The sequence below is a fragment of the Punica granatum genome, chromosome 1, assembly GCF_007655135.1.
Source record: "Punica granatum isolate Tunisia-2019 chromosome 1, ASM765513v2, whole genome shotgun sequence".
In the NCBI taxonomy this organism is placed as follows: Eukaryota; Viridiplantae; Streptophyta; class Magnoliopsida; order Myrtales; family Lythraceae; genus Punica; species Punica granatum.
Window position 1 is genome coordinate 14,099,255 of NC_045127.1, and position 25,213 is coordinate 14,124,467.

A 25,213-nucleotide genomic window follows, 5' to 3' on the forward strand; every position below is an offset into this window, starting at 1 on the left:
ATGAACTGAGTTTGGGGAAGATAGAGTTAGATTTGAAGTTGTGCTAGGATTTAATGTGGAGCCTAGCCTAGCTAATATATCAATTGCATATTGTGGTTAGAGATGTGACTAGGCGTTTCTCCTTGTTTTAAAGACGTAACTAGGTGTTTCTCCTAGTGTTAAGTTCTGTCTATTTTGATTAATAATAATGTACTCTCTTAGGATAAACCCTAAGAAAAAATAAATAAATAAAGATGCCATTTTGAAAGTTTTTATCCATTCTGTGTTATGAGGAGGAAGAGATGTATAATAGCTTGTCTCTACCGTGGAGAAAGCATAGCCAGTGCATCTATAATATCACATAGCCACTCCTGAGTGGTATTGTAAGTAGCTGGCCAAAAAAAAAAAAGGACTAACGTTGTTATAACCACCTATCAATAGACGCGTATTTTGCTAAGAACTCCATGCTGGATGTGGACAGGTGATTTTCGAGTCATATAAGGAGAGGTTTGTGATTTTCGGTACTATTTTCAAAACGTTATGCTAGAATTAGAAAAAAAAATAAATAAGGTAAAAGTAGTGTTTTTTTTTAATTAACTAAAAGAGAATAGATTCCTGACGGGTATTTGTAATTAGTACTATAATCCAAAACCTGTGATATTATATAGGTTCCAGTAGGGTTCAGATCCACTATGTTACATCAACATCCAAAATTTAGGAAATAGTTTTATATAGGGTATGGGTCTTGTAAAAGTTATAGGATACCCGGACCCCCTCACCCTTACTTTTTTGGATAAATTACATCACAAAATCCAACATTTGTATCAAACTTAGCTTGTCATTTAAAAATTGTCAAAGAATGCTTGGCGTTCTGTTTTCATTTAATTCTATCGTAAAGTCAATTTTGTATACAAATTTGATGGTGACATATCATGTCTATGGGGCCCAATTTAATTTATTACTAGTCATATGGCCCGCAAGTTGCCCGGGACTTCGCAAATTGAATTTTTGAATTTACGTATCAAATATACTATTAAATTTTTACCATGAAATTCCATTCAAGTTACGAAAATGTCTTATAGAAATTATTTTCTTTAAGTAAACATGATATAATACACGTAATTTATAACCTGAAAACGTTTAATGTTCTTTTGAGTGTGATAGTGTGGAGGTTTCGAATTGTTTGTGCTTTCATGTAATTCATACTTTAATAGACGCCTTCCTAATGTCTTTTATTTTTGTTTTTTATATTTTTTTGCTTTTTGCTTTTTTTTATAAGCATGAATATAATAATATCAATAATGATGATGATGATGATGATGATGATGATGATGATTTAGAAAAAAAAATTACATATTTTTAAGAGAATTTCAATCTTGAGTTGAGAATTTATTGAAAAGAATTATGTGGCATGTTCTCCTTGCATGAATGGGGGTCTCTAATTGCAAGAACTAAGGGAGTCTACTTTTAATACCTATAACATATATAGGAAAACCATATGGCACAACATTTAACTTTAATCTCAAACCTAACCCATTCTTTAAAAATAATAATTCAAGAAGGCCTAATATTTTGTTTTTGTTCCAATTTTAGGCCACCCATCCTCGGAACTTGCCTAAGATTATGTGCTAGAATTTGAATGAAAGCAAAACGTTAGACATTCTCATATTACATTTTAAAAGATAGCTTGATTTGAAATAAAGGTTAAATGTGATGTTGTACATTGTAATTTTTCATATATAAATATATTATTATGGATCCCACAAACATGTTAATTCAGATTTTCTATCAATTTTGGATGGAAAATTGATGGTAAGGTAGAATGAGATGAAAATGAAACGCTAGGCATTCTCAAATAATTTTTAAAGAATGAAATAGATTTAACAAATGTCAAACGTTGAGTACATTTTACATAATATATTTGAGTTATAAGTAAATTACGAGAAATTTTCAAGTAGATACATAATTCATTTGAGTTATTCAAACCTAGTGTTAAAGTGAGTGTATGGTATCCGACCGAATAGGAAAAAAAATCATGTAAGAATTTTAAGCTTTTGAAGCCTAGCGGGATACGAGTGAAGTCAATCCCCGGCACGGTAACAAAATGAATGTGACTTTTGCTCTTTTTTTTTATTACGTACAAGAGAGATCCATAGGCTTTCTACAATGAATTAGAAGTTTTAATCGCTAATAAAGTGGCACGTGCAATCTCACAACAAGTATTGCGCTTGGAACATCTTGGTTACAAAGCTAAAACGTGCGTTGTTGTGCTACACTTTCCTTAATAAAATTGTGGAAGACATACTCTCGCAATTCTGCAAGATGGAGTATTGAAGGTTTTCTCCTCTCAACAAGTGCGCCATAATTCGAACTTGCATTCTCCTCCTTACGGGATTTAGACTTGCTTACCAATCAACCAACACTTTGTTGGTTTTTGGTGATACTTTAATTTTCTTTATCAAGTTACAATTCTTGTTCCATAAATAAAAATTCAAAAACATTTCAGACTTCAAAAGTAGATTATACTTCAATAATTAGCATTTTCCCTCTTTAAATTGAAACAATTTGACTGGAATTGGTGATGTTCACATGGAATCAACTATTTGACTGAAATCGAAACAATTTTCCCTTCTTAAATTGCAGGGGAAATCAGTGGACATAATTATGGAAAAAAATCTATTAATCAGAATCAAGATTAAAATTTATTAATTTCAACCGAGGTCATGTACCAGTATGCTATAACCGTTTCGTTGGTTTGAACCAAATTGACAGGACCAAATTGGGCCCTTTAAAGTGGCTGGGAGCAATCAACAAAAATGTTAGTTTAGTGGTAAGCAGTTCACCTCATAAGGAGGAGAATACAAGTTCAAGCCCCGGAAGCACACTTGTTGGAAGGGAGAATAACTGATTTTCCGATTGGATTAGTCAGAATCCATTGGACTTCTGAATACTAAGGTACACACTGAAAAAAAAGTGGCTGAGAGCAAATTGATCAGGCGACCAGACTTTTGTTGGGCAAATTGATATTAAACCAAATTCCAAATGAACAATCAAATTTCTACGGCCATGTTTGGTTTTAGAATATAATTTTAAAATTACAATTTTAACTTAACTCTACCCATTACAAAACAAAATAACTCATACAAAGTCAAAGAGTGAGCCCCATTTATACTACTTTTTTCTACAATAAAACAACATAACTCATACAAAGTCAAAGAATGAGCCCCATTTATACTACTCTTTTTCAAAATCAAAATCTGATTTTAAAATTCTACTATGAAACCAAACGCAACCTACATATATCTTCCCTTCCGAAAGCGGAAGATTGTCAAAACTCTTTTTTCTTGTCTATGATAAATTTTAAAAAAAAAATTGTCAAAACTCAGTGCGTAAAATGGTAATTCAATTCCTAAAACCTCCCAAGAACCTCTCGATACTCTGCTTATGCTTCTGCGTCTGTTAAGAAATGCAAAGAACGGCGCCCCCAACGGCAGCATGGCCCTCTCCCGTCTCCTTCCTCCCCGTCCGGCCGTCCACTGCCAGAATTCCGGTGACAACCCAATTCTCAAAATCCCTCCTTTCTGCATCTATTCGATGATTTTGTGGATTTTAGGCACTGGGTTAGTGCTTTTCTTCTGATTCATCATCTCTCTCTCTCTCTGTTTTTTTTTTTACCCCTGTCTTTGCTTCAGTTTTCATGGGGGCAAGAAGATGGTCGTCCTCTACGGCTCCGGAACATCTGCCGCCACCGGAGAAGAGGGCCGGCTGCATGAATGAGCCCATGAGCAAGTAAGCTCCCTTGAAATCCCCATATATTGGCATTCTTAGAAGACGACTCCATGTGTTTTGATGGCGCACCTCGGTTTCGCATTCAAGTCGCAAAAGCGCCCAACTTTTTTGTCTCTGAGATAACTGCGGTTTCCAGTTTTCTTAAAAGTGGTTTAGCAGAAGAAATGTTCATTCCATAAAGTTTTCTAAGTTACGGCACATTCCAATATATAAGGAGCGGAGAAAAGAATGGGATGGGGACATATATTTGCTTGTTTTATGCATTCGTTTATTCCATAGTACGTCATTGTTCTCGCGCCAAATATGATAATATGGCTGAGAAGTTTGCACTCAATGTGTGAATCGAATGTGCAAATACTTATGTTCTCCATGAGCTCATGAGCTTTATATTTGGGGTTGGAAATGCAGATCAGGCAGCATATAGGAATTGAAAGAACAGAATATCAGAAATGCGGCATTGAAAATCCATATAATGTTTCCATATGTTCTAGTTTCTTTCCGTCCTGGACAATTAGGCTCTTGAGAAGTAATGCCGATAGTGTAATGTGAAGTGGATTTAGCAGTTTGGCTTTTCAGTGAGCTTGAGCCAGTTCCTATGACCTTTGATGGTAATCCTTGAATCTTGAAGCTGTTGTAACTAAAAGGACCATTCAGTTGTCACATTATTCATTTGGCTGTACAAGTTGATAAAAAATTTGCCCATTTTCCTAGTGATGAGACGTTGTGAGCCTTCATCTCATTCAGATCTTGATAGAGGGAACTTATTGCAAGTTTAATATTTGGAATAATTTACAGAGTACAAAATCATTATTCATCTCTTGGCTTAGCCATAGTTACTTTGGGATTTATTGGTCCTTGCAAATATCCCTGAGATCTTCCCTCTCACAACATTGTGGAATTCAGATCATCATAGGTAGCCCGACAATTTGTCAGATTAAAAGTCTTATGTGAAAGCTGAAGAAGCTGTGTTCAGTTAAAAGTCTCCAAATTTCTCTTGATAGCTGTTAAACCATATAGAGAATCCCGATAACTAACTTCATAGATTCTAGCTTCATCTCTTCTATGATGCATCTTCAGCATTATTCCAATCCCATCAGATTCTTCAGACTTAACTGCACGTTGCGTCATTATATGAGGTTGCGTACACTTTTCTGAACTGAGGCCACAGATGACACAAACAGGTTGCATTCTAAACACAAATTAGTTCAATAGTTAGTGATTTACTTTACTGAGTTTATCTATATTTCATGAAATGTTGTCGTTGCTGCCAGTGGTATCGTAGTAAGCTGAAGTCAGCCTTATGATGTAGAGAACATAATTAATGTCATTATCTCATGTGTCAGATGTGCAGCTGTCACCCCCCAGATAGCGTATAACTTTTCTAACCATCACCAGTTTGTCAACCAGCTAAAGGAGTATATATTTATTTCATCACAAATCTCATACTTCCTTTTAGCGCTCACTAACAAAACATGGCAGCCACAAGGGCTTAGTAAGAGATCTAGCTGACTTGGTTCCATGATCTTGGGGGCTGATCATGGGCTCTAGGAAGCTCAATGAGAAGCTCCTCATAAAAAGAAAGAGAGAGAGAGAGAGAGAGGCATATATCCTTTTTACTTGCATATGCATATCTTTACATGTATCTACACTGCACATATATGTCTATACAGAATATCTTGTCTACTCACATATGCATATCTTTCAGCTCTGCGGATACGGCAAAAGTTGAAAGCAAAACGGCACAATTGTCATGGCCATTTATCCATGGCATGTTTTCTAAGTGGATGGGAATTCTTGTTAATAAGCGAGAGAGTGATGAAAAAAAACTCGAAGCTGTCGCATCATCATCTGTGGCAGTAGCAACCCAAGAATCCCAAGTAACAGGGGATGATGCCTTGAACTTGTCTGCCACCACTGCTTCCAAGGCTATTGAAGAACCTAAAAATCAGAATTCGAAGCAGTGTGAGGCAAAATTGGGATTGTCTGGCAGTGAAAGGAGAAATTATGCATCTACTATAATCAAGGAAGTTTCGATGGAGGATGTTTTAAATTCCGGAGAGATGCTTGATCATCCACCTTCTGGGGATGTTACTAAGACAGAAAAGGCCATTGAACTGATAGAAATGGCAAATCAAGGGACAGAACATGAGCGACCTAACTCAACCAGAGAGGGCCCTGGCATGAAAATTAAGAGCCCTGCTGGTAGAACTGATGAAACTGAACGACTTTTAAAAATTCTGGAGCTGATCGTCACAGAAAATAAGCAGACAGAACTAGATAACGGTGTTGTGAAAGTTTCTAGGCGAGATGCTATAAGTCGCCAAGTCATGTCAGAATCAAAAACAGGTCCAGGAATGAACGAACTGGAAGCAACTGAATCTTCAAATAGAGCAATAAAGGATAAGGGACCTTTGCTAAAGAGGATAAGTGCTGAGCAGTCAAAAGAAATGGTCGCTGTGACAAGCAACTCTCTGCCAGGACATCTTGACAAGAGAAACAATCTATCAGCAGGTGAAAGGAAAAAAGACGATAGAATTAAAGGTCTGATGGACTATATTATGAATATTCCATTGGAGTACCCTCAAGTCAGGTCCCGAGATACTGATGCTATTCGTGAAAATGGAAAGATGAGCCAGAAAGGCTCTAAAAACCTTCGCCAGCAACTCTCAGATAAGGAGAAACCTGCTATTAAAAAGCAAACAACTCATGAAGTGGATAAACAGAAGTCTAGGAATGGTGCTTCTCATCCAGTCATTTACCATGTGGCATCAGAATTATCGGGTTGTGTTGTCCCCCTGGACGTGAAGAGCCTTGGCAGAACTCCTGGTAAGCCCTCATCTTGTTCTTGGAATAAATGAATTTGTCTGTTTCTGTTTATTGAATGAGTACCTTTTTCTCCTAATTTGTGCTTATTCTTGGCGTTTGGGTGTGTTTCACTGCTGAAGGCAGCAAGTCAAAAAATGCCCATGTTTCTCAGGTAAGTCTCTGATCATATCATCGTAGGTACAATCTACATATACTAGATAAAAGCTGAAGCTGAAAATATGAGTGCAGTATCTATACCAAAACAATCAATCGTCAGCTCTATAATGGAAGTTTTTTCATATGCATGGATAAGAATTTGATCACTTCAACTGACTTTCCTATTATGTAAGATTCGATGTATCATTACATAGTCAAACAATGCTATGTAAGCGAGTAAGATTAACTTAGTAAGTTTCTTCATAGACTTCTAATTGGATATTCAAAAATATTACTATCGAACCTAATAGAATAATAGTGAAGATGTTATCAGAAAGTGTGAGCGATGTGTGGCCAAAAATGTATATCTCGGTGTTCCTTAATCTTCAGTATATTCTTACATCTTATTGCTGCAGACAGATCGACTTCAGCAAATGGTGGAGGGAATGGATCGCGTCAGGAAACCTGATGGCCACTATGAATCTTCTGATACTTGTCCAAACATTACAATTCCCGAGACAATCAATGATCCTGATGTTCCTAATGCCTTGCTCAAGAATCCAACAAGAACAGTTAAGATAGTGGGGTTGACTCATGGGGTCACCTTATATCAGCTGAAGGAATCCCTCGAATTGAGGGCAGGCAGCATATCGAGCCTCTTTCTGGGTTCATCTAGTTCAGTTGCTTATGCTGAATTCAAGGTGAGGTTCTTTGGTATTAATATGATTAATTTTATTAATTTTCACCCCTAAACTTATAAATGATTGCTACATTAGCCTTTTACTGTAACATGTGTTGTAAAATCAGCAATTATGTGCTCCACATCAATGTTATCTCTGCTGAGTTGAGCATTCTTAAGAAAGCCATACAAGACTATGCTAGAAGTGCTTTCACATTATGTAATTTTAGGGTAAATCTCCGTAGGTTTTCTTCTTGATACCGATATTTGTACTGGAAAAAGTTTCATCAGCGTTCTGTACAATGATATGGTGCAGAAGAACCTGTTGAATTTAGGTTTTTGACGGCTGCTATGGCCCATAACCATGTTCTATGTGGGTAATATTCTTCCTGCTATTCAATTAGTACCCCTTCAGCTCATAATGAGGAAGGATAGCTCATGGTGAGGAAGGATCACGTTAATACATCACGTCAACTAGTTGAACCGGTTACAAGAGATTCAGTTCCTGATATAACCTATTTACATGATTTATATTCTATAATTATGCTTGACTAACTTGTAAGATTATAATTTTCGGTTCACTTTGCAGACTCAGGACGCCAAAGAAACAGCAATTGCTCTACACTCCATAAATGTTGCAGGGAAGCACCTTAGATTACTGAGGGTCGATTCCCCCAAAACTAATGTTGTCAGAATATCTAATCTAAACATGATCTCAGTTAAGGACATCACTTCCATTTGTGAGCGTTATGGACGGGTCCAGAAAGAGATGCGCAGATCAGATGCCTTTGTCGATGTTTATTTTGAGCTCTTCGAATTGCCTAACATGTTGAGCATTCTCAACAGGTAACTTGCTTTTCACAATTCGGCAATTAAAAAACAGATCTAAATGTTTCCCTTTGAGTTCAGTCGTGCTTAGTGCTTCAAACAACAGCTTATGCATTTGCATTGCAGTTTGAATGGGATGCAAGTAGAAGGAACTAGAATGACTGCTGTTCCAGCTCCAGTTTTTCCCGAGGAAGTCCTTCGAGTGCTCTGGGATCAACCGGGAGGAAGAAGACACTTGAAGTCCGTGTTGCATAGTCTGTTGCAGAAAATTGACTGCCATATTGATACATCCAGGTTAAGAGATCGTCTCTCGGAATATTACACAGATCAATTGAGGTCGAACTAAGGGCTGTTGCGATTTTTCCCCCCTTCCAAGTCAATGAGAAAGTGCATCACCTTCTACGAAAAGAATAGAGCAATTCATCCCTCTTTGTGGGGGTTTTTGGTCTCGCCGGTTGATGTGTCTCCCAATGTTTTGAGGTGAGATTGACCTCATTTGTTAACATCGATTTACTCGTCAATTAGGTGGCCGTGGACAGACTCCCTTGAGTCAATGAAAGTTATACGACACATAAACACGAAACTAGCAAATTATATCATCGTTCTCAAGATTAGATTATGAGATTCGAAGAAAATTTGACAAACATGAAACAGAACGGTAATGTTTCCTCTCAAAGCACTGAATCGAATGAATGTGCAACATGCTTCTGATAGCACATTGTGAGGGTACTGGTGATACGAGGTAATTAATCACCATATATTTCTGAAACACAAAATGAAACACAATCTTAGATGACTTATCTGTTGGGAAATGGTTAGATGCTACCCGAAGATCAGACATGGTAAGGTGATGGAACAAAAAGGGCGACAAGAATTACACATCCAATTCATTCGTTCATCTCAACACAATTTTAATCTACAATTCCCATTCGATATCCACTTTACATGAATTGGCATACACCATGACATGTACAACTAAAAATTAGTCGCTGATCCCCATATCTCATTTGAATAAAAATTCCGTGCTGAACGATGCTATATGAACAGATCACTGTCATACTTTCCCACTCTTCGCCACGAGAATTCTCATTTATACACATAATATGAAGGCTCTCCATCTGGCTGTATCAAATAATCGTGACATCTGTGAAGATGGGTAATTTCACGAGACAAATGAAATGTTTCCCTGCAGTTGAATGGGCACAATCTACATTCACCCTCTGGCTTTCTCATCGATTCTTTTAGAATGGGACGGTTTGTTCGCTTCGATTATATAACCAAAGTCTGAGGCTTGCTATGCTTCGGTCTCATACTACAGTAATAATCAAAAAGGCACCGAACTCTTTCGCACTTGGGACACCCCATAGTCTTAATAAAAGAAGGAACGGGACAGATGAAACAGAGAAGCTATCCCTTTAAATGCGTTCAACATTTCCAAAACAATTCACCTTAAACTACCATTACAACTCGGTCCAATTTAAAAGGAAAATGACCAAGTGGTCAAAATCAGAATAACATGGATATCGACCAACAAAATTTAGGGAAACTCAAGGATTTGAAACTTAAGAAGTGGCCTCCTTCTTCAGCTTGGCAAGCTCCTGCCTTATCAGTCCACCTCTCTGCACACAACATAGACCAGCTCATTAACATCCATTCCAAGACGATTGGAGAATCCCGAGTTGGAAGGTTAAGCAGAATTGCATTATTAGATGCATCTTATCAGAGTTGCTATGTAATCTTATAACAGTAACAACCAAGACCAACCGTAGCGTACCTTGATTTTGGCCAACATGAGCTTGAACCGATCAAAATCGTTAAGTGCAGCCCGCTTCTTCTGGACAATAAGCTTCCGCCCCCAAGAGCTCTTCTCCCATTTAGCCTGGACGTCTGCCAATCGAACATGTCAAATTACTGATAGAGGAGGGCCACAAAACAGGCATATAAGAAAGCAAATAGCAAGAATATTTGAGCATACCAGCTTCTTGCATAGCTTGAATGAGGGTCTTCTTCTTGGGGACCCTCTTGATGTCGATTTTGATATCAGTGAGCGACAGCCTCTTGAAGTTCATCTGAGTCCTCACCATATCGGGAGCATCGACGAGAGCCTGAAAAGAAATAAACAGACATTTGTAAGATTAAGGCATATCCAGTTTTCCTAGAAAGACAGATGGCATCAATAACCACAGAGAATCTTTTCTTCAAAAAAACTGAAGTCATAACAAGCTCCACAACAGTCGAAGTCCATACATGTAATTCTTCTTTTCTTCAAGCACTTCTCCAAGGTAATGAACGATAAACCGGCTATTTTAGCTAACAAATTTGACATTTTAGAAAAATAGTTCATGGATTAACCATATAATTTCACTTCTTTCCCAAATGTGAAAACAACGAAGCCTTTACTGAGAATCACGAATATTGAGAACCATCAACAAAAAGTCCAAGAGGATGCCATTCATGTTGAAAGGCAGCTAAAGTCAACACATTCGAGTATACTTAAGGTGTAACAACTATGAAGGATAAACAAGCAAAGAGACCTTCGTTCCAAGCTCGAATTTGTCATACGGCAGTTAACACAAAGTTGCGACCTTTCATATAAAGATTTTAAATTTACACACTCCATGGGTAACCCCAATCAGTATGCTCAATGTCAAGCGTCAAAAAATGGCGAAGAGTCGAAAAGCCCTTCGATAACCATATGAAGATTTCATCATGATTAGAATGCTCAAAGTAAGATCATCGACATCACAGTTTACAAAGCTGCTTTCACGAGGACGAGAACTCCAAGTCATCTCCTCCCTCATTGGGTATATATAATCACTATAACCGCGCACAGTTCTGATCAAATTAGAGGAGCTACTTAACTAACAAATCTGAAAACTAGGCAGCGAAAGGAAGCAAAAGCTTCGAATCTAAAGCGGGAACAGAGGAGAGACATACTCTGTTCTGGTCGATGACGTCCACGATGACGACAAGCCTTCCATACTCCTTCCCGTAGTTGACCAGGGCGACCCGTCCAATTTCAACGTAGCGCTTGAAAGGCTACAACAACGAAAATCGGCAAACACCATCAGATTCGAGAAACTAAAGGCGTAGAAGAGGTATTGGACGTCGAAGGACGCCATGGAGAGCGAGAGGCGTCAGTGAAGCAGCGAGAGAAATCACCATTTTCCGTAGTTCACAGAGGGCAGTCGCTGACGGCTGAGAGAGAAGAAGGGTTGGAGGGTTTTAGGGTAACGACGATTTCAATTTTATAGGTCGATCAATGGTGGCGGTGTGGAGTGGGCCAGAATTTAATTTCAAATCGAGTCCTAAAGGTTTTCTTTATCTCAATTGACCCCTAATAGTTTTACATCTCTCAGTTTTACCTCCCGTCCCGTCCGTTGTCTTGCTAATAATCTTCACCAGGCCCGCTGGGCTGCATGGTAAGATTACGTGCCGGGCCAAGCCACTTTATGCCGATTAAGATTTCCAGCCGGGCCAGGCTGACAAGTTCTTTCTTATCGCACCTGACTCACCCGACACAGTTCGGTGGCCCTGTGGTGCAGCCAGAAGCTATGCATATGCAAGACGAGCTTCAACTATCACATATCGGCACAAGACAGAAGCAATTAGGACACACTCCGTTGGAGACGCTGGACCTTGTGCAACCGATTTTACCGAATGATTCTTCTTGGAGTAAGTTCTGTCGGAAGAAGGAAGTTTGCTATTATCAATCGTCAAGAATCCAGCACATTCTTCTTTGATATTTTTGTTATAAGATGCTTCTAGCACGGATCTGTTCGGCAAATAAGTTCAAATGCTGCTGTGTCCATGTATATGGATGGCAACGCATCAGTACGTTGATTGATCGAAGTTCAACTTCAACCTCTTGTACTGTATGATTCAAGCCGATGTCGATCCTGATGGCAAGATCCTCCCCTTGTGGTGTTGGTGAACTTTTTCCATGGACAATGTAAATGTGTACCTGGCGTTCACGAATGACTTCTACTTCTGATCCTGAACCGAAGTGTTGATTTATACACTCGTGACAATTAGCCAAGTAATTTTGATCCAAAAAATTGGTCATGCCAGAACTCCTTTACTCATCTCTTCGTCTCCTTTTTTTCGGGGGATTGGACTTCTTAGTTGAGGTGTCGCCTGTCATCCGGTCTAGTCGATCTCAAGTGGATGTACTAAATCCTACAAAAACACCAGGGATAAGTGGCTCGGTCGACTTGCTAGTTCAAGTCGAGAAGATACTAGGCACGAGAATTTTGAAATTCTTAGGGACCGCAATCAATCTAAAATAGCCATAAAGCTTTAAAACTCTAAAATCCATTAATATCCATATTATTCTAAAATAACCCTAATATACTCTTAAAATCATAAACCGTCAAAAACCCAAAACCCTGAGCTGTAAACCCAAATTAGGTTCAGGGGGCGTTTGATTTGTTAGTCAAAGTGATTTTGATTGTGGAAAAAGATAAATGAGATTGTATTATAAATTTGACTTGGAAAACTATGTTTTTGTTGTTTAGTGGGTAGAGTTAAAATCAAAATCACGATTCTAAAATCCGATTTAAATTTCAAACGGGCCTTAAAGGGTCTTAGGATTGTTTATTCATGATTTCAAATTTCAATATTATTTCAGTGTCATTTTAGGATTTTCAATCTACACTGGTCTTTTATATTTATAGATTTTTCAGATTTTCTCGGAGTTTATTTTTTTAGAAAAGGCAGCTACAATCAATTATACTTCTCAGGTGGCTGTGTCAATTTATTGTTGGCTTCTTATATATGTTGACATTATATCCCCGCTATCTTATATCAATGAAACGATACGAATCATACGAATCCAAGGTGAAGTCTCGTCTCAAACTATGAACATCGAAAATATTCTATGTCATTTCAGAAGACACTGTGGCGTTACCGGTCAATTCCATTGCATCATACTAAACATAACTACGGGGGCGGAAACAAGCCAGAGCTAAATCCATTTCCAAAACCATGGCATTTTGCGTGGCTATTTTCCATTTCAATACGTTTCCATCAGTTTAGACTGAAGCCTATACCTATCGAATAGAAGCTTCAAGTACGATTCGGTTCCATCTCACTCATTCTCCATTCTATCGTACTAAACATGGTTGAACCGTTTGTTCTACTGATTGAGAGACACTTTGCCTGCGGTTGGCTTAGACAATGAATAGCTCTTTCCTCGCACATAATTTACATGTTATAGTTTCCATTCCAATACCACCTCACGGCTTGTGTAGGGAGAAAAAAGGGAAAAAGAAAACGAAGAATGAGGGAAATAGAACTTCTCATGGAGACACTTGAGTTGCAAGTTTGGCAAGTCATTTCCGAGAGACTGCCCGGTATATACCTTGCTCAACTTATGCGATGACAAAAACTCGAAGCTCGCCTCTGTCTCCTTGGGTTATCCGCATGTCCGAATCAAGGTAGGTTACTTCGAATTCTCCACTTCTGGTGTTTGATGGAGGCCTCAGTGAATCGGGTAGCCGAGGAATCTCCAATGGGGGTAACTGCGCTAAGTTTCCGGTGGTCTTCACGGTCGTCTTCTCAAAGTTTATTTTGATCTTCGCAGATCCTAGAGACATTGACATTAATGTATGTTTATCAGTACCAGACAACTCTTGCACATAAAAAGTTGCTTTCAGATTGAAAATAACCATTGCTAACAGATCGAAAAGGCTTAAGCTTATCACTAGACGTGATATTAACTAGGATGAAATATCCCCAGTGATGCATAGGATGAAAAATTGGCCCAAATGCATGGAAATTAACTAGTTCGCAAGGAAAATGAGGCTATCAAGACCAAAGTAAAGGGAATGAAATGAAACTTTGACATGAAAAATTCTGAAAATGGTTGCTGTAGGAAAACAAAATGAGATAAAAATAACTGTTGAAAGAACCAACCTATGAGTTCAAACTTGTGGGCGAGCGTAGCTGTTACTTCAGCAGGCGGCAGCGGCCATGGGGCGCCCAGTTCGAGCTCTACTATGTTGTCAAAATCTCTACTCAACACATCAATCCTTTGGAAGACCTAATGATACCAAACAGATAAAACTCACATATTACCCAAAATGCTTCTGGAAGACAATAAAGATAGCTAACCGAATTGAGACTACATTAGCAGCAGCATATTCGTACCTGTCCGAGAGTTATCGGAAGTAATCTTCCAGTTGGCGGTCCAGGTCGACTCCCACCCAAAGTACGAGATGAGAAAGCGCTGCTATATATTAACTTCCATCTACCTTGGAGCTTATCGATATCAACTGAGAGGTCTACAGGTCCTCCTGCTGCCTCGATCTCCTTAGCTGCAGCGTCTGCCTTCTGCAGATCTTCTTCACTCGCCGCTAGGCCTCTGTTTAGCCCTGAAACAGCACTCTGCAATACATTGTTCGGTTCCACAGTCTCAATGAACAAAATTTTCGCGCTTAATAGATTGAAATAAGAGCTCCTGCATTTTAACTCCATAAGGTTAGTTAGGATAAACATAAACTAGAGAAGATAACAAGTGATCATACTCCGCAGAAAACCTTTCAGCATGCATCGATAAGCCACTCATACGTAGTAATGAACAAGTGTATATTTTGTCATGAAACAACACATTTTGGATTAACCTATGTAAATCTGTAAATTTGAGATAGGCAGAAACAAAAACTTCAAATTCAGATAAACAAAGAAGAACCACGATAGAGGTGTATTTGTTCCGACATCTCGGACTAGTAGTTAGCGGACATAGTTGGTTCTCCATCACAAAAAACATTTACGGACAAAGAAATATCTGCGGGCAATAGTAATTTATTCTTGTGGTTGCGGGAACACGATCATAGAAATATATTCCCTGTGTTTGATGGAACGTGAATGTCGCCACTCCTTCCGCCATTCCCACCCTATCAGGTGCCGTTACCATCACCTCACCGTCACCTGGAAAGTTTCAGCCAAATAGATCCTTCTCCGGGAATATACAAACAAACTTTCCCAGCATGATTTTAGTCTACTCCCAAATTCTTTCCCTCGCCACTCGGATAAAATTTAGCCATGAGACGCCTAACCGAAACAAGGCAGAACTTACTTCTGTCGATAATCATTTCCGACAAACTAGGAGGGACAGAGAGTCGAATGCGGCATCCAAGACAAAAATATGGAATGGAAACAGAACTTCATTCCAGGTCAAAGCCTTCACCATCGTCAAGCAAAACGGGGAGAGACACCCCAAACTAAACTGCTTCAAGCAATTCCCTGTCACCATTCTCGATTGAATTTTTAGATACCATAAACCACTCACCAGTAATTTCAACTTCAGAGATGGAAGAGTCTCCGACTTCGAGCCGCCGACGGGGGCCGAGTCCTCAGGGGGCGGCGGGTCGGTGACCGAGACTCCCTCGACGGCTGACCTCACAATCAGACTACTACTCCTCCTCTGGCTCAGCCGCCCAATTGCTGAGATACGACGCAGTTCGGGGCCTTGAACGTTCAGGGAAGCGGGAAGAGCCCAAGTGGGATTTGAGGAGGAATGAGAGCCGAAAACCGGGTTTCGTTGCAGAGAACCTGCCACAGAAGCCATTGCCAGGCAAGCTGCAATCGGTGCAAAGATTAAAAGGGAGATATTGGAGCAGAAGGGAACGTGTGGAGAGCTGGGTTTTGATGGCAGTATGCTTCTGAAGAAGCTTCCATGGCTTCCACTGCTGTATGGATAGAAACCAGTGGACGGAAATGGAAGGTTCCGAGGGTTCTCTTCCTTCGTTCCTTCGATGCTGTCGGCAGATTCCCCCTTCCTTTCCAAATTCCAGCTCGATCCCTATACTATACGAGCAGTCCCAAAAGGCCCCCGCCGCCTTCTATAATTGGTGAAATAGAAGACGATCTATTAGTCCCTTAGTTTTTATGTTTTATGCAGTTCAGCCCTTCTACTGTCGCGGTCGTCGGTGCTACATATATAGCGCTAAGGTACTTTCGATAATATGTAGTGGGGGAAGAAAAACAATAAAATCATAACCATGGAATTACACGTTCCGACTGAAAATCACACCGTTGTCTCAGAAGACAAGTTTGATGTTCGACAGTTACAAAATAGTCAAGATCATAGCTTTCCATAAGAAATGTAAAGGAAAGAAATCGATGAAATGAATCAGATCGACTAGAAACCCCATCTCTTATCTCCCAATTCAATCAGGGATGAATCTAAACAGACCGAAGCAAACTGAAGGATCATCCAGGACGGTTTACCTAAGGACCCAAAACCGAGCTGACAGGTTCTACTGGCTAACGAGAGTGGTCTTTCACACCATTCCTAGCGATTCTAGGCAATCCTCGTGGGTTTCCTACATAAGCATATACACAATGATTCAACTTCCTACTGCAACGAAAAACTCTCAATGCATCGCATGATCATCATCACGGACCACGACCAATCGAGCAAGACCCAAAAGACTAATTCAAACAGCAATCTTATCGTAACATAAAATTTCCTTCTTATTAAGGAAGAAGAATCTCAGGGAATTTCCTTTCACAAGAGAAAATAATGGCTCCGCCAGTGTGCACAAAATCATGTATACTCAACCACCAAACTAGAAAGGCAGATTCCTCCTGCCCCAAAAATTGAAATGAGGGAAATATTGTCACTGGAGTCTGACTCAACTTGCTGAGGCCTTCACGGCTTTCTCGGCTGCATCGTCTAGGTCTTCTGCGGTGATTAGAGTCATTCCACTCTCCTACAAGACAAGCAAATAAATGAATAACTAAACAAATACTTTCCAATCCAGGTAGCAAGGCAGGCATCCTCCATGTGTCCTATTCAATTTCACATCCTCAGCTTCTAAATTTTCAACAGCCAGCCTAACACTTCACAAAATATTTGTAACCCCAGTTGACTACCGAATACATTAAAAAGAAACTAGACAACATATCACTGCTCCCTATGCTATGAAGAAGATACGTAAGGAGATATTGGCAGTAGCATATTGCCTTCACTTTTTAGTCTTTTAAGATCAATATTTGATTGTAGAGTGGATGTACTGTCTAGGATTTGAAAATGAAATTGCTGTTTACAGAGAAATATTGATGATAGAATCTGTGAAAAAAAGAACAGTCAGATGTGTAAAGTTTGAAAACTGATATGCATTTTTTCCGGAAAAGTACTAATTGCTTGAAACAGAACGGAATATTGAACCGGTTCACAACAACAAAGCACGTCACAGTGAAAACAAGCATTTTCAGCATAAAATTCTAAAAACAGAGAATTGGTTCTCAAATATGTGGAAGCGTAGGCAAGGAATCCAGAACTTACTTTTAGTATTCTCTTCCCTTGATCAACATTGGTGCCTTCGAGACGAACCACCACAGGCACCTTCAGAGAAACCTTATCAAGACAAAACAAATAGAAATTTACTAGTCACTAGCAGCTTTTGCAACTAATTTCAAGATGTCAACCATAAAATGCAAAAGAGAAAAGAAAAGTCCATAAAAAACTGACAAGTCAAAACTATAAGAATTGAAGTCATGGAAAATAACCCAGTTGCTATACCTGTTTGGCGGCATTAACAATGCCACTTGCAATCACATCACACCTCATAATCCCCCCAAATATGTTGACTAAAATTGCTTTGACCTTGTCATCAGATGTCAGTATGTTAAATGCTTCCACCACCTATAAAGCAAACAAAGGAAGCAAACAAGATGAGATGAGATTATGTTTAGGGTGATTTTAGGATCGGGAAAGCAGACACAATTAAAGCTGCTAAAAGTAATTAAAACAAAAAACAGTGGAAGCCTTTCTACCTTGGCTGCAGAAAGAATTAAAAAAGAGGAAAGAAACCGTAGCATGAGACCGCAAACGTACAACTCTCATGCGATCGCATTTAATTTATGTGCTTTATGGAGCCCAGAGAGACCACCTATTTGTTCATTTAGCATACTCTGACTTCTCTTAAGAAAACATTCCAAACCTCACTCTGGTGAACTGAATCTTATATTTTGCACAATAAAAAGTCACCTAATATTAAATGCTTCACATGGTACCAAACAAAAAGTACATAGGAACTGACTGCTTTCATCTTTTACAGTGTCCAAGAAAATGCCGATATAAACAGCTGGCGGATTGGGATCTCATAGATGTCATTACCTGGCTTTCTGAAGCATTTCCACCAACGTCAAGGAAGTTTGCAGGAGTTCCTCCATGCAACTTAATGATATCCATTGTAGCCATAGCCAGTCCTGCACCATTCACCATGCAACCTATCTCTCCATCCAAACCGATATAGTTGAGATCTGCCTTTGCTGCGGCAACCTATGCAAAAGCATTGCTACAAAGTTAACAATCAGGCTGTTGAATACAATTGACTGGAGCAAATAAAGAAAACTTGAGCCTAGGAGTGATTTGTGCTCCGTTTGACTACGGAGTGAAATTTAACTCAACTCCACTATACTTTTCCCTTAATTCAACAACACAATCATTACCTTTTTATCTTCTTCGATTTAATAATAAATTCTCACACATACTTTTTCCTAACCGTCATTACAACATCATTTAAATAGACACATAAATATTTAGAATGTTGTGGAGTTTTACTCCACTCCATTACCTAATGCCACCTTGAAAATTTATATATTACACAACCTTCAAGTGTTTTATTCTGAAGAGATTCAACTATATCACCAAAGATAAGAGGTAGTTGCAGCAAGTCTCACATATATTAGATGTCGATACCACAGCCACTATTCAGAGTTTATGGATATAGTCATTTTGACGATAAATATGTAAGAACTGAACTTTAGGAACAAAAGAAAAGTAAATGCAACCTCTCGAGGATCTTCTTGGGTAGGATCGCGGAGAGCAAATATTTCTTTCTGACGGTATGCAGCATTGTCATCGAAGTTCAATTTTGCATCAGCAGCAACTAACTTGTTATCAGATGTCTCTGCAATGGGGTTAACCTGTAAAATAGACATTGACAAATGACATAAGGTGCATCAGCATCACTAAGAAAAGCCTCACAATTTAGGAGCATACAAAATATGCTAACCTCTAATAATGTGCAATCACACTTGCAGAAGAGCTCATATAACTTCTTCACTTGTTCAATGGAAGAGTTTCTGTCTGCAGCTTTTAATCCTAACCCATCCACAACCTTCGCAGCATCCTCATCAGTGATCCCTTCGAAGACATCAATAGGGACCTGAAAACCAAAAGAAAAAAAGTTAAGCTCCTACTATACCTACCACATAGGGAAGTAGAAGAAAGAGAGAGACAACTGTCGCATCCAATAGGAAAAGAAAAGCAATACCTTGATTATCATGTCAGGAAATTTCTCAGCAAGATCTTCAATGCTAGTTCCTCCCTTGCTGCAGGCAATAATAAGCTGTGAAATAAAAGAAGATGTAATGAGACAACTGTTCTGGCCAGTATTGAAACTGTAGAACCACCATATCATGACCATCGACAAGAGACACTAATGGCAATACACAAAACAGAGCCCTGCAAGAGTAAGACATTTTCAGCAATAAAATCTAGATCAACATAACAAGTGTTTCAAAAAGTCAATGGATTTAAACCGACATAACTTTCAACAGAATAAATGATAGCATATAAAACATGCAGCACCTATCTGTTCCTAATTTTATTCAGGCAATTAAGACTCAGTTTCAAAATATGGTTTAAGTTATGGTATATGTTTTTAAAGAATAAACTTGCACACTCTTTTATGTGAATAAGGTCATCTGAAATTTGGATTTATGAACGCTAAATGATCCTTAAATAATAATTAAAGAAAAATCAAGCAGGCAGAAACCATATAGCCATTCAAAGTTAAGACAGAAAAAAAGACCTTGCTTCAGAGACAAGCGAGGGAGTCCCCCCCCCCCCCCCCCCCCCCCCCCCCCTCCCAAAAAAAAAAAATTATCCATCTAAAACTTCAACTACCCATGAGCTTACATTTCCAAACCAACCCCTTCATAACTAAATATAGTTGCTATAAAGCTTCCCATCTCAGTTACTTACAAAGTTGTAATAAACATCAATCAGGTATAAATTCCACCATTGCCAAAAACATGAACATCAGAGAATCTCATGCAAGTGATACTGATCAAAATAACAGTACACAGCTTGTAGTCCAAAGGCTTCCCAAATAACCCCATTGACTTATAATAACAAGATTGGGGCCAATAAAACCTTCACCAAGTACGAGTATTGACAAGGTAAGGAGAAAGAACTTACTGGGCCAGCAGTTTTGCGATCCAGAGTGATGGCAAAGTACATCTCATTGGTAAGGGACAGTTTCTCACACAAGTAAACCTGTTTTGATAGATGGAGTAACAAGTTACTTCAAGGCAAAACTGAGCAGTTCTAGAACCATAATCTAAAACAACGACAGCAAGCAGTCTGGGACAGTGTGCAGGGAGGAAATACAAATGTTAATCAGTTTTTTCATTTGCCACATGGATAAAGTTCTACATATTGCTGGCCAAAAGTTCATAATTTACTCATCTTATGAACTGTTTGATTTCATTGCAACAAGCAAAATGACTCAAACTTCTGTTCCTCCACAATTTTTTGGACATCTAGTAAAGCAACTGCCTTTTCTTTTTTAACTGATAATGTACATTTGGTATTAAAAAAGATATTCATAGAAAGTATATAATCCACAACAGAAAGCATATATCCAGGCACATAGGGCAGACCTTGCTCACAACTTTTCCCTGGGGACCTGTTTGTTTGGTCACAAGGATCTGTCCAAGCATCTTACCTGCAGCCACAGAAGTCAAACACTGCACGTTAAGGAGGAATTTTGTCTTATAGTAAAAGGCACCTTTTACCATTAAGTTGGTGAAAATTAGCAACAAGGGAAGATTCTCCCTAAAATCTGAAAGCATTTCAATCATCTGAGCCCACCCGCCAGCAATCAATTAGTGCACATCTAACATTCACCAAAGCTCTCTATATTTCAGTTTCATAACTCAGTTATCTGAAGACGCCGAAGCAGCAGACTGATGTCATAACCAGTCCAACTTTACATGCCACTGGAAAAAGAAGTAGAAGAGTTTCCGAGGTGCAGATGTACGATTTCATGATATGATAGACTCTAGGCTTCTATAGTCAATTGTACATCATGATCATGTACACAAACACTTCCCTAGCTTTTCCATCCACTATCCTTAGTAGTTCTTGAGTTAACAAGCTTTGAAACTAAAGCAGCATTATCTTTCTTAGATATCAAAGCTGAAATTCAATAATTAAATTTAATCGACATCAACCAACCTACAACCACGAAGGTATTAACACCTAAGAATGAACCAAAGGCTGCGCAAAACATTGCTTCAGCATGTCTGCGACATTAACACCACCAAAATTTCACTCTTACCGCTTCAGCTCTACAAGAACACAGGCTGAATCCCTCTTAAACTAGAAAAGCCCTCGCATCTACAACCAACACACAGCAAAATGAAAATTCTTTTCAAGGCCCATTGGCTCAATTGAAAAGATCTTTATAAGCTCCGACTCAACAAATCAGGAACTTCAAAAGAAGCTTAAAGAATTCTACCTGCAGTCAATGACCAGATTATTTACTATTAGTAGAATAACTTAAGGTTTAAGACATACCGGCTATCTGTTCAACCTCCTCAACCTTGACAATATGGACTCCACCTTTGAGTCCACTCTTGAAGGTTCCCAAACCTCTTCCACCCGCAAGAATTTGGCTTTTTACGACCAACTGCATCATAAAATCAAGGAAATGCATCACAGGTAATGCACAATCAACAGATATGATATCAGTGAACTCCAACTATTAAACCATAGTTTTCGGGCTTATCCAGAGGAATTGTCATTAGATCAAAGGCGCACCTCCTTCTCGTTGGGAAATACATCCTGGATAGCTTTCTTAATTTCCTCCACCGATGAAACAGCAACACCCTTTGGGACATTAATGCCGTATTTGCCCATCAACCCAGCTCCCTGTCCAGGCAAAACTATCGAGATGACAAATATATAATATAAAAAGCTGTATCCCGTGAATAAGCATCACAGTAGACGTGTTATAAAGTTGTTCTAAAATAGTTTATCTCCACTAAACAATCCAAAATAGATAATTTCATGAAGAATCAATTCATAAATCAAGCGGGTACTTGATGCGCAATGTTATCAAAAAAAAAAACGATGATTTTATTCCTTCATTATGGGAGATGGAGCACTTGATCCATGGAGGGTTGAGAAGAAATCAAAGAACGTGTATAGAAGGGAGAGAGGGGTGGGAACCTGGTACTCGTGGATGTTGAGGCGGCGGAGCTGATTGTGCTGAGACCTGCCGGCAATGGAAAGAGAGTGAGAGACGAGCCTCTTCAGCATTGCCCTCACCATTTTCGCCCGATTCTTGGCTGGAAGGGAACCCTAGATTTTGCAGACGAGGAGGAGGAGGAAGACTGATCTGAAGCTGAGACAATATTGGCTCCTTCAAGTCTTAACGGTGAGGGCTTACTCCCACTGCTTATTCAATTCTCCTTTGGAAAGAAAAATAAATAAATAAATAAAATAATAATAATAACAAAACAGAGAGAATTTTTTTTAGAAGACTTTGGTTTTGGTCCCTAAAAAATCGCTTTGCCTTTATTTTGGGTCCTCAAAAATATTTGCCATTATTTTCATCCCTTAATCTCCATTCTGTCTAATGTTTTAGTCATGCCGTCATCTGCGTGTGCAAACCGTGACGGAAATTTCACGTGGAGGTTGACATGAATGTAACTCCGTTAAAACGTAAATTTTTTAATTGCGTCGGTCCCCCAAGATGCCAAACGATGTTATTCTCCCAACCATCCCCCAAAAGATGTCAAACAAACCGTTTTACTGCCTTCTTCTATTACCAAAAAATCCCTTGCAATTGCCTCTTACTAGAAATCCCCAATTTGAAGCCCTAATATTCAATCGACACCCCCAAATTTGAAACCCGAACCTGGCCACTCAAATTACAGAGGAAGGAAGAAGTTCGAGACTGGCCATAATAAATTACAATTCAATTGCAGAAGAAGGAAGAAGTTCGAGGTGAGGGAAAGAAGCCTTAATCAATTATCACTCCAATTACAATTTAATTGCAAAGGATAGAGATGAGCAAAGATCGCAAATCAAGCATGAGCTGCCACTCCAATTGCAGTTCAAGCATCTCCGAAGCTGGGTAGATTCTTCGTTATTGTGACAAAGCGCACGTCGGATAATCTCGAAGACCATTACAAATCCTGATCGACCATTTTATAGGTATCCTTTATGGGAGGATGAAGTACATACCCTCGTGTATTTCGAGTAGGAAGACCAACTTCATAACACTACAAGAATATCCTAGGATTAGAGGAATGTGGTGTTGCTAAAAAGCAAGATTGTGGAGTGTGAGAGTCATCTAAAGAAGCTGGCTGGGCTGTGGTGGATTTTGACGATTGTAGTGATTTTGTTGGTTGTGAGAATTACTGTATGTGGTTTTTCAGCTTAAGAATAGCCCTCTGAGCTTGGATTGTGGGTTGTTTTTGGTAGCTTTCACCTTAGATTATGTTGTATTGTTGTGGTTATTTTAGAGGAATGAGTTGGAAGTTTTTGCAATTTGCTATCCAACTCCATCTGTGTATGTAACCTTTTGGTGTAGGTACTGAACTTTTATTGTGTATTGATGGGTGAAAATGTAATTTGTTTGGAAATTTTAGCAAGCTCTTATCCTTATGTATTAGCAAGTTCTTGTCCATTTGTCCATATGTATTAGCAAGTTTTGGTGTAGGTACTGAACTTGTATTGTGTATTCGAATTTTTTGCAATTTGCTATCCATTTCCATCTGTATATGCAATTTAGGAGCACACCCTATTTGATTTTTACACCATATGCACCAAAATGGATACGACAATAAAAGAAACAAAAAGGGACCAAAAGACACAAATGATGAATTACACCATATAGCATATACTTTGTCACATATAACATTTGCTAATATTCAAAGTCACCAAAATGGTGGCCAAAATGCAGATATGGTCCAAATTGCTTCTTAAAAGCCAATGGCCACAAATAACTTATCTTTTTAGTACTGACATATCAAAAATACTTCCTAAAATGACATATCTTTTTACAAAATGATTCATAACTTTTCAGAACAAGACTATTAAGTACTCGAACCCCTGAAATTATTTCTTTCGCTTCTGTGAATCCTTATTAGGCTTGTGTCTTCTTAGTTCCACTTAGTGTCGAGTCAACATGAGCATTGGATGGGCCACAAGCCAACTGCTGACACATGGATGGTGACATTCCCTGTAAAGTTCAAGTACATAATTTAACCAAGCTTCATCATTTAACAAAAACATACCAACACAAAGTACATCATTTCACCAAAACACACCAGCACAAGTGGACCTAAGAATAAAAACTCACATGCACAAGAATATTATGAACTAACGTCATTGATGCAATTGAGTGTTGAGTTTGAGATGGTAAAATGGACGTTGCAGAATGGTTGTCTAAATCATTTTGACATTTTCTTGGTTTTCTCTTTTGCGGTCTGAGCGCCAGTTTCTGAGGTCTCATTGGTGCTGGACAAGGCATGGTAGGTTGAGATATATTGTTTGTTTGATGAGATATGATAAGTGGTTGGTCGACCATGCTTGATGCCATTCTCTATAAGTAATAGTTAGTCAATTTAACAGACCAACAGTAAAAAAACATGACAATATAGAGTTCAAGTCAATATACTTGCACTTATTGTCTTGTAAGCTGAGTCTCAAAGGGCAAAACTAATGCACTTTGGTTGGTATAAGTTCTAGCTTTCTTTTTTTACTTATCTTTCACAACTGTACCATTGCATATCTTCACATTGTGTCCTTTCCCACCACATTTTCCACATTTTATTTGTTCATACTTTCTGTTAGACTTATATGGGTTTTGAGACACATTATCAACCTTAGACCTTTTCTTTTTTGGATGACCACTATCTTTGTCAAATCTTGGAGCTTCAATA

At 38.7% G+C, this 25,213-nt stretch overlaps 4 protein-coding genes across 5 annotated transcripts; 1 reads left to right on the top strand and 3 right to left on the bottom strand.

Moving 5' to 3' along the window:
- The first annotated feature begins 3,369 nt into the window (after positions 1-3,369).
- Positions 3,370-8,686, top strand: LOC116193076. 2 transcript variants are annotated; one of them, XM_031521829.1, is made up of 7 exons: positions 3,370-3,529; positions 3,672-3,768; positions 5,474-6,594; positions 6,714-6,745; positions 7,146-7,430; positions 7,998-8,254; positions 8,363-8,686. In XM_031521829.1, the coding sequence occupies exons 1-7, from the start codon at positions 3,424-3,426 to the stop codon at positions 8,580-8,582; spliced, it is 2,118 nt and encodes a 705-aa protein (XP_031377689.1). In that variant the 5' UTR covers positions 3,370-3,423; the 3' UTR covers positions 8,583-8,686. The 2 variants fall into 2 exon arrangements, with proteins under 2 accessions (XP_031377689.1, XP_031377690.1); XM_031521830.1 differs by having other exon boundaries at positions 3,374-3,599.
- Positions 8,687-9,577: 891 nt separating this feature from the next.
- LOC116207302 (60S ribosomal protein L14-1-like) lies at positions 9,578-11,527 on the bottom strand. The gene is made up of 5 exons (XM_031540242.1): positions 11,399-11,527; positions 11,174-11,275; positions 10,212-10,341; positions 10,011-10,123; positions 9,578-9,855 (listed from the first exon to the last, which is right to left on the bottom strand). The coding sequence occupies exons 1-5, from the start codon at positions 11,399-11,401 to the stop codon at positions 9,799-9,801; spliced, it is 405 nt and encodes a 134-aa protein (XP_031396102.1). The 5' UTR covers positions 11,402-11,527; the 3' UTR covers positions 9,578-9,798.
- Positions 11,528-13,318: 1,791 nt separating this feature from the next.
- LOC116212144 (plastid-lipid-associated protein 6, chloroplastic) lies at positions 13,319-16,040 on the bottom strand. Its single transcript, XM_031546719.1, has 4 exons — positions 15,528-16,040; positions 14,387-14,623; positions 14,153-14,279; positions 13,319-13,823 (listed from the first exon to the last, which is right to left on the bottom strand). The coding sequence occupies exons 1-4, from the start codon at positions 15,804-15,806 to the stop codon at positions 13,609-13,611; spliced, it is 858 nt and encodes a 285-aa protein (XP_031402579.1). The 5' UTR covers positions 15,807-16,040; the 3' UTR covers positions 13,319-13,608.
- Positions 16,041-16,673: 633 nt separating this feature from the next.
- LOC116212137 (succinate--CoA ligase [ADP-forming] subunit beta, mitochondrial) lies at positions 16,674-22,734 on the bottom strand. Its single transcript, XM_031546711.1, has 12 exons — positions 22,491-22,734; positions 22,080-22,190; positions 21,837-21,948; positions 20,918-20,982; positions 20,454-20,531; positions 19,525-19,599; positions 19,264-19,416; positions 19,040-19,174; positions 18,363-18,527; positions 17,766-17,888; positions 17,529-17,600; positions 16,674-16,953 (listed from the first exon to the last, which is right to left on the bottom strand). The coding sequence occupies exons 1-12, from the start codon at positions 22,590-22,592 to the stop codon at positions 16,876-16,878; spliced, it is 1,269 nt and encodes a 422-aa protein (XP_031402571.1). The 5' UTR covers positions 22,593-22,734; the 3' UTR covers positions 16,674-16,875.
- Between the last annotated feature and the right edge of the window lie 2,479 nt (positions 22,735-25,213).